Source organism: Barbus barbus, assembly GCF_936440315.1.
Source record: "Barbus barbus genome assembly, chromosome: 18".
Taxonomy (NCBI): Eukaryota; Metazoa; Chordata; class Actinopteri; order Cypriniformes; family Cyprinidae; genus Barbus; species Barbus barbus.
Genome location: NC_136746.1, coordinates 19,511,505 through 19,521,215, shown reverse-complemented (window position 1 = coordinate 19,521,215; position 9,711 = coordinate 19,511,505). Strand labels below are relative to the sequence as shown.

At 36.2% G+C, this 9,711-nt stretch overlaps 1 protein-coding gene across 1 annotated transcript; it reads right to left on the bottom strand.

Moving 5' to 3' along the window:
• Nucleotides 1–1,785: 1,785 nt before the first annotated feature.
• On the bottom strand, nt 1,786–9,178 carry cxcl12a (chemokine (C-X-C motif) ligand 12a (stromal cell-derived factor 1)). Its single transcript, XM_079440090.1, has 4 exons — nt 8,946–9,178; nt 7,446–7,563; nt 5,474–5,557; nt 1,786–4,001 (listed from the first exon to the last, which is right to left on the bottom strand). Exons 1-4 carry the CDS (start codon nt 9,010–9,012, stop codon nt 3,971–3,973), a joined length of 300 nt encoding a protein of 99 aa, XP_079296216.1. The 5' UTR covers nt 9,013–9,178; the 3' UTR covers nt 1,786–3,970.
• Between the last annotated feature and the right edge of the window lie 533 nt (nt 9,179–9,711).

The window sequence follows — 9,711 nt, the reverse complement described above, 5'->3', positions numbered from 1 at the left end:
AATAAAAGTTGAGCCAACTTAAAATTTTAAGGCAACCAGCTTTAGCAGATTTTTTGAGTTTTCTTGAATTTTTCTTTTTTTTTTACAGTGTAGTGAGAACTGGTCCCTAAACTAAAGTGTTGTGTGTGTGTGTGTGTGTGTGTGTGTGTGTTTATAAAGCAACAATATTGGTATCACAGTTTGAAATGCATTCTTTATCCCCTGCGGTGAAGATAAACTGACACTCATAATTGACGTCATCTTATCTGTCTTCACAGCAGCACAAACCACTGAGCTTCCTCGTTGAATACTGGATCTCATTCCACATAGTTGATGACAGGTTATAAAATGTGGCATCCTCAAACTGGTTTACACAATGTCGTTTGAGACTGTGGATCTGAAAAAAAAGGCTGTTGTACATAAAAGAGTGTCAAAGTTTACCAATGACCTCTTGGTGAATAATCTTACACACTTAATAAAGTTACACGCTTTTACTACACATGGGATTTCACTGTTTCGGAAAGTGCTCAGAATGACATTACTTTTGGTTTAATAATTCTTTTGGCTTCTGTGAAGAACTTTTGTTTATTTTAGCCCCTGATTTCATCATGAAGTCGGAGAAAGCAATTTTCTCAATTTTAGCTGTAAGTGCCCTAATTTCCAAGCTCGTCCAAAGCAGCTTGGTGTATTATTCTTACAGGCGGTTGCTTGGGCAAACTTGACTTTCTGTATTTTCAATTTAAAACTTCTTGTTCAATTCATCCTCTGCTGAATCTATCAGCTCACCTCTGGAGACTTCATACAACTGGTATGACCTTTTAAACACATCAAAATTAGCCTTCAAGTAGCTGCTTGTGGCTTTTTGAAATTGGTGTCAGAAGTTATGTTGAACTGAAACTTGTAATTGTCCACTTAACTCTGAAACTTTTTTTACTATAATGATAACAAAGAAAATGTTTCTTGTTTTGTTGACACACACACACACACACACACACAAATTACGTGTCATATTTGTTTGGTATTTATTTAGGTTTTCACAAACTTATCACACATTATATTGTTTAGTCACACATTCCCTTTGTCTTTTTTAAATTAGTTATATCTTAATTTAATTATTAATTTGTATGTTAAAAAGTATGTTTTTATAAGTATTAGAAGCATTAAACAAATGTGATCTTATATATTAGGTATACATTTTATGCATATGACAGATGTATGAACTTTTATTCTATTCTATTAGAATTATCAGTTGTATTTCTGTTTTGAATTAGTACCTCACATATAAACTTGATTTAATCTCTTTTGCACCATATCAGAGCATACGTGTTTCATAATAGATCTGTACCAGATTTTATGACTAGCAATATTAATTTATTTTGCCCTTATTGTGAATATTGATTTTGACAGCTATATGAAGTTGTAATATGACTGAATTTCCCCTGCTGTGCAAGAGATTATTTCTTCTGAGAGTAAGGGTACAGTTTGGTTTTTATTGGGTTTCTTTTTCTGTTTTTAAGGGAAATTGAATATGACAGCTTATAAAATGTACAAGGCAAATATTTTATTTTACACCAAACCTCAGTGGATGTTTGGACAGGTGAAAAGCCATTCATTTCTCATGTAAAGCTAAAAAGTGCTGCCAGGATTATTTAAAAGAGCTGTGTATTTCCCTTTCCTCATTTGACATCCAGATTCTAATTGTTGGAGACATAGGTGACAGATGACCTTTTTTCCCTTGGTGTGAACCAAATCACAGGTGACATGACTGATGTTCATATGCATCCATTAGTAAAACTTCATACAGAATTCTTCATAATGATTTATTTCAAAATAAACACGTAAGTGACTAAATCAAATCAATATACAGACTTACAAAAGAAAGAACAACAGATGTGCTTTAAGCTGCCATATACACAGAAGTAATCTTCACATTAAGAGGGAAAAATGAATGGAAGGACAGTATATGCTACAGTTACTTATGTTACAGAGAATATTGGCAATTTGTTGGAATATTTATAAAATAGCTACCCTTACATTTCCATTTAATCCAGGAAATGCTTTATTTATTGGCATCAATGCACTGGGGTATTTTGAGTGAGAAAAGCTGAGAAGAGTCTGTTTTCATTTTCTAAATGTTGAAAAATATTCATTAGTATGGCTTTAACCACATTCTGAAATGGCCCTTTTCACAGAGTGCATGATATTTTTCCAAGATGTACTGTACTGGCGGGGGGCTCTAACCCTCATCCTGTACACAGACTCCAGTAGAGGCACAGAGCATGTAGAGGCATTATGTTTCCTTATAGGTTTTGTGCCTGAGGGTTGTGTTTGTGAGGTCTGGTTCTTTTAACGGCTCAACGTTATGAAATTGGCAGTAATATAACACAAATTCCATACACTAATTTTCTTTGGAGAGATACAAGGCATTGGCATACTTTGCTGTATGTTTGGTGTTCACATTATGTGTATTTCTAGACAAAACAGTTGTCCAAGAGAAACATGAGACATGCTTAGATGTTCAAAATTGGGAGGATTTTGAGATGTCTTTTCTGGGTAAATATTTTTGTGCCTCTATTTCAAAAGTCAGATATTTGTCAATTGTTTTAGTTAGGCTTTTTTAAATGTATTTGACATGTATTTTTTATGTACATGTCAGTTATTCAGCTGCTGTTCATGTTTAAATTAATAATCTGACTGTTCTTAAACATAGTTTGTCAATTATTTCACAAAAATATAAAATAAACCCACTCAAAATAATAAAATATGATGCTGAAGATACAAATGTTTAATAAATTTGGCAATACAGTCATAACTATGTCTAAACAAAGAAAACATTAGGCACTAGAACTATTCACTAAGTAATGGACGTCATTCAGAATCTGTTTTTTTCCTTAAAACTCACAAGGGGTTATAAAGTGCATTGTTATGTATAGGCAGTCATTACGTCAATTAGTTCTGCCTCAAGGTCTACCTCAGATGTTCCACTAACACTGCTGGTTTTTTTAAAGATTATCATGCCATGATTTAGTTTTCATCATTGAATGAATGAATTAGCTCATTAGGACTTGCAATAAATTCTCTAACCTCTACTTTTGTTTTGTTAACTGACGCACAGCTGTCTCTGTTCATGACATAATTCTGAGCGTGAAGCAACATTTAGTGTGTTGTGACACCGAGCTCCTTCCGCACACTCTGATCGGTCAATTAACATTTGCAAGCACAGATGTTCTGGTATCTACAGAATGTTGCAAAAGACACTCTGTCGGTGCACAAATGCCTTCCAGTAAAACCAATTACATTCTCCAAAGTCATTCAGAAAGTGTTTGGGTTATACGAGGTCTAAAATTGGTCATCTTTGTTTGGCTAAGTAACCCTGCCTTTCCAAGAACAAAAACAAGTGACTCTTTTTTTCATATATGCCATATAACGTTTACATGCAGTTTATGCTGTTATAGATATCCAAGTTATGAACTAGTAAAATACATAACGAAATAGTTGAAAATCAATGCCCTTCTTTTTGTGTCAAAGTACTTGCATGCATACGAGTTGTCAGAAATTCAGTCCTGCCAATGTGAAGTCACATATTCTGTAACATCTAAGATTAAAATAAATTTCAGAGTTTTGAATGTTTGCTCCAAAATACCTCATTATCTCAATGCCATTCTGCCTAACCCAACATAACACAACAAACAAGGAGCAAACACAACTCCAAAAATATCTCTTTACTGTTTTTAAGACGATATATAAAAAACATTGTATATACATATCATACGTAATAAAAAAAAGACAGTCATACATATATAATTGCACTTGGCGCTAACAGAGAAGACTACATGGGTGGCGACGATGGTCTGGTGGTCTTTTGCTGAGTCATTTACTGGGGATGCATATTTGGCAGGTTAAGTGCTGGGTCAGCAAGCATGCCAGAGGACTATATGGTACATATCTGTGACGGTGGGCTGTCAGATTCTCTTGTCATCTGGCAGACTTCTTAGCTCTGCTGTTGTTGGGCTTTTTTCATTCTGCAATGAAAAGATGCAAAACATTAGAATGAGAAAATTCACAAAGTCATACTGTAATGCTGGAGAATTTAAGTGTTTATTTTAACTAAATGTGTTCATGACTTCTTAAGAGAAGCAGGGCATTTTTAAATAGCCGGAATCTCCACAATGATTACAACAATAAACCTAAATTCTGCTTCTGGCAAGAATGTAACAGACATCCCAGTACCTTTTATAGGCTATTTGTATTTGTAACAGAGTGCTGTTAAATTTAATTGTGCTGAAGCTGTGATTTGTTTAAAAAAAAACAAAATCACACAGAAACCATAAAACATAATCCTATATTTTCAATCAGGAGGGTGTAATGTTTGAGCTACTAATGTGACCAAACTTAATGAAAAAATTATTATTGTTTTTTTAATGTATTTATTTGCAAATTTGGCCTATAAAAGCTTACTTGCATTTATCTCCGTATATTAGGTTTGATGGGTGTGTAAAAGTATTTTTTTTAATTACACACTTCAGCTTTTTTTTAAAAGTTTATATGAGTTACATGACTATCTAAGTTGATGGATCTGTTATGTAGCTCATTGACCGGAGGTGTTGCATATGGCAGAAACCTCCCTCACTACCTGCAGATGTACAACTTCCTTTTTCCCTTATTGAGCTGTACTAATGACCGCACAGTATGTGCTCATTAGCGTGTAGCGGCTATTCATGCCTCAAGGAGCCATCATTCATCTCTGGCTATGAGTGTTTTGTTGTGCAGACCGGACAGTTCACACTTTTCTGTCCCTTAGACAATGATAATTGTTTAACAGGTACAAACACACCAATGAAGGCAGAGTCTACTGGTATGCCATACATCCATATGAGCGTGCATCTACAGCTGGCAGTGAAATGAAAGACGAGGACAACCAGTCCCCTGATCTAATACATCAAGCTCATGATCAGACGTGGGAAAATATCTTTCTTCTTATGATTCCGTAAAACAAAAACTTGTTTTGCTTTGTTTAGACATTTACGATAACAATCAGCGGAGGCTATTAAGGCAAGGCCGCAAAGCCCGAACATGTTTTTCATTTTCTAGGCAGTAGCTGCTAATCTTGCACATCAATTTAAGATAAATATTTCAGAGCACTATAAGCGGACAGAAACGATCAAAAGAAATCCGAGAAACAAACTGGAATGGCTTTCGTGAGCATGCAGAGATATGTGAGAAACGGGAAAGACCAGTGTTTTAATGTGCGGGTGACTTTGTCAGCAGAGACTTTTACATAAACTATTACAATGGGCCTTTGATATTTGACGCAGCGCACCATTTAATCTGGGATAAGTAAATATAATTTGGTTAAGTGAAATAAAAGTGACTCTGTAAGGCCATTTATAGTGAGAACAAGGCTGTAAGACAAATTACACATTGTGTGTGGCCCTGTATTTCCTATCCTGTTTCTCCTATTTCTCTGCTCCTATTTGTCAAGAGGGTTTCTTACTTGTTCATGGCGTTCCTCAGGTACTGTTGCAGCCATTTGGTCTCTGGGTTAATGCACACCTCCTTGTTGTTCTTCAGTTTGGCACTGCAGGGGAAAAGTGGAAGTTTTAATTATATTGTTTGAATATATAGATATCTTCTTGCTGAAATTTGAGCTTTTTAGACATTCAAATTGCAGTATAAGCAATCAATCATTACTAAGTGTAAAGCTACAAGGGACCATTGTGAGTAGATTTTGAATGCAGTATAATAGAAACCCCATAGTCAGCATCAGCCATACAATAGCAGAACAGTCGTGCATTCAAGCTCAGCCAAGCAGTTAGTTCTCAGTCACTCCTCTCTCTAGTAAGTGATATTACACTGCAATTTCTCATCACCCTGAGTATACTTTTTCTGTATCTGTGTTCCTGTCTTCCCTACAGGTCTCAACAGATTGCCAGATTGTTATCTCACTCTTCCTTGTAGCTCTCAGCAAAGAGATTAGATTATAGGTGTCTTGTCAGCACAGGTGAACCATTTGTTTTCAATTGGCTACAACTGACACAAACAAATCATTAAACTCGTGTAAAGTAAAACCCAATTAGGTTAAAATGTAATTTTTGGATTTTGATGAAAATATTTGAGCAATATAAGGACAAATCAAGTTAAAATTTTATTTTTGGGGATTTTAGCAATAAAAAGTAACATTTAATATGATATTGTGTATTTATATTTCAATACTGAAAATACTGATTTTTTTAAAATCATTATAGTTGATGATGATGATAATAATATTTGAATATAATGTTGGGGTCTGCCTTGGTTATGTGTATTGTTGCTATAAATGCTTTCTAAAAAATGTTCTTTAATCTTTTCAAACTCTGGGTTTCTGGCAAACATTATAATTCGTCACACACACAAACGGTCTGCTGAACTTACAGCTGTTAGGTGTTGTCCCACTCATAACGCACAAATGAATGGCACTACATAATATAAATCCTTGAAAATTTCATGAGGAAGACACATTCTTCAGAGATGCTTTAAAGTATGCATCCACCATCATCATATCTGTATCATTTAAAGTAATCAGTTTTTGAATTCACGGATCTCCTCTAATTTGGTTAGCTGACTCTTTTGAAGTAGCAGCAGTTTATCAGGGCCTGGCATTTCTTGCTCTATCTCGATCTAGTCAGCGGGAGTTTGAGAGGGTCTGGACTGCGAACAGCAGGTAGTAATTACTTCACAGCAAGCCAAGGCCAACAGCAAACACTGGTAGATAGTGTTACCAGCATCACTCATCAATGCAGATTTGAAGTATCAAGGGCTCTTGAGCTTTGGGAATCAGGTTCTGATCTGCTCTCCAGGGCTTTGCCTTTGACTTTTGTGTCAGTTGTTGGTCGGTTTGTGAATATGGAGTATGACCAGCTGTTTTTATCTCGCTGACCCTTTGACACAGTTTAAGTCTTTGTTTACACCTTGACAAGCATTTATGGTATGGAAAATAAGTGAGGTTTGTAATGGAGATTGACACAGCACTGCCATTAATCTTTGTTAAAAATCCAAATAAAGCAGCTGTTTTGAATACTTCACTCAACAAAGGTGAAAACTTACAGGGAGGATAGTTCTCATCAGCTTGCAAGGCTAGGGTGTGTGACTAAGCACATCATTCAAGCCCTTTACATGTGTGAGAAAGAGCTTGAAGAGGAACTCTTTCGGACCCCTATGATGCCGTTTTCCTGTACAAAATACAAATGCATCCATGCTTAAGGTCCTACCCCCTCCTATAGCATTTCCCTCTGGATGTGCGCAATTGTGAGAGCCTGTCCATCAATATAATGCCAGACAGGGGAGGCCAATTCCTGCCCCATTCAGTGTCCCTTCAGTATTTGGAGATTGATGGGGTGAAGTGATGTGTTTCTGGGTCAGGCAGGCACCCCATCAGAAGCAGAGCTGCTGAGAGAGTCGGAAAGAGACCGTTTAGTGCAGATACTCACATGACTTGGAAGGGGCAGTTGGGTGTGTGGAGGAACTTGAGCTCGCGAATGCTTCTCTGTGGGACTGTGTTGACTGTGGAACGGCACCAGCATCTCTCTACCAGGCTAATGGGCTTGGCTGGAGAAGAATTAAGCGAAAAAAGGAAGAGAAACTCAATTCAGCTGTTGCTGTGATGTTTTTAATTCAGTGCATGTGAGCGTTGGAAGAAATCGTGATGAATAATGAAGTTTGATGAGAGAGTACACAAATGCAAATCACTTTTGCCTGCTATCTTAATTGAGCTCACACCACAGATGTGCTTTGTAAAAGAAAACCGCATCCTTGACTTAAAATGAAACTTAAAAGATTTGGTTAATTTTCAAAACCCATTATGTAATCATTCTAGTGTGCCAAACTTACTATTGCAACACTCTAATAACAACCAGCACAATTATCAGACACACTGAGGGTGCATTTTCCTCTAATGGCTTTTCTAAAACTTACAAAACGAGATTGTTGAGCAGTGTATATTATATAATGGAGATGTGATTATATTATGTGCTCTATAAATTTTAACTGTAAATGAAAATGCATACTAAATTCAGTTTATAATATTATAAGGTATAAACTGGGGTAATTGTAGGCTATATGCTTAGACATTTCAGCGTGCAATTCAAACCAATTAATTCAAAATAAAGCAATTCAAGCGAGTACAATTGATGAGAAACGCTTAGTGCACTGATACTTTATTTTAAATGGACTAAATGCAGATTAAACTGACTGTATGAATTGGAACGTGCGCGCACGCAAATACTTTATTTCAACAGTCTTTACATTTTTGCAGATTAAAGCCAGCGAGTTGTATGGCAGCGCGGATATTATTGTTCCATTTGGCTCAGACCTGTTACACGCTCAAGGAAGCAGGGACTTCACAGCTCGAGCAGCTTTACATTGTATGTGAAGACCGCACAGCGCACGTACACAAATACTTTAACGGACATTGCCCACTCACAAGAACCGAAAGTGTTAAGTACCTGCAACTTAACGGAGTTCTATCCACGTTAGTCCACTTGTAAAATGCTAATGACATCTCTAGTAATCTATTTTTATTGTCATGTAAACGCGCGAGCCATAGTTAAAGCCGCGCGCACTGGCTCGATTGAAGTAAAGACTGGCGCAATCTCTGCGGTTCTGTTTTATCCTCTAATTTGTGGGTAATTAAGAGAAAACAAGGAGGGCGACAAATACACACATTAATCAACGCCGTGCCAGTAGCTTTTCTGCGCTCCTGAGTTTAATAACCACTTTAAATGCGTAAATGCAGTGAAATACGCGTCTTTTCTTACACAGGTGCACGCTACCGTAAAAACCTTTTAATATTTTTGAAGTTTGCAATACTTGCATCGAATGTCTTTAATGAATGGATTGCAAAATAGCGTACCAAACATGCATCTAAGCTTTATGCACAGTGCAAAAAATAATGTAAACAGTTGAAAATGATCTGTTAAACAGTAACTCACCATTTGAAACCGGTGCGTGAAGAACGACCGCCATCAGAGCGAATATTACGATCACTTTCAGATCCATGTTTGCAGTGTGAAGAAGAGATCCGCGCAATGTAGAATCCACGAGCGACTGTGACAGCAGCAACTGCGTCTCTTGAGTTAAATCTGTGCTCAGGCTCTACTCCAGACGCCCCCACCGATCGCCCACCTTCAAAAGATGAAAGTGGGTGTTCCCACGATGATTTGTCAGCTATTTCTGGCACCAAATTAGAGTACTCACTTCAGTGGATGTTATTTTTTATTCATGATTTGTCATATTTGGAGTTTGGTGATGAATATTATGACTATTAATATTGTGACCAAAGACATGAGCTTGCATTTATAAAACATGTTATAAATAAAGTTCAAAACGTCATGTTTTTAAAAATGTAACATTTATAACATTTAAAGAAAAAGTTGATTTAACATCAAAATGCTTTCCATGTTGGTTACACAACGAGTTTGATTTGGTGTTTTTATCTATTTTTTTTATTTAATAATATTTTTAAACAGTATTGCTTCAGCGTTTATTTTTCCATGATGATAAAACATTGTCACACTAGTTATGCCAAATTACTTAAAGAATTTCAGTCTTTTAATGGACTTTTTTTACAGCCTCTGCTTAGTTACACTGTCTAGACATTTTTATGTAAACCCCACAAAAAACTTATTCAGAAATGGCAAACATATTCATCATAAAAGGACAGTCATTCATATGCATTGTATTTCTTAATGTGTTTTA

Bases quoted from the DNA above. Each gene is read 5' to 3' on its own strand.
- cxcl12a (XM_079440090.1), bottom strand. From the start codon at position 9,012: ATGGATCTGAAAGTGATCGTAATATTCGCTCTGATGGCGGTCGTTCTT. The intron at 7,564-8,945 runs GTGAGTTACTGT...ATTCTTCTCCAG, and splicing joins TCACGCACCGGTTTCAAATG to CCAAGCCCATTAGCCTGGTA. The intron at 5,558-7,445 runs GTGAGTATCTGC...TTTCCCCTGCAG, and splicing joins AACTGCCCCTTCCAAGTCAT to TGCCAAACTGAAGAACAACA.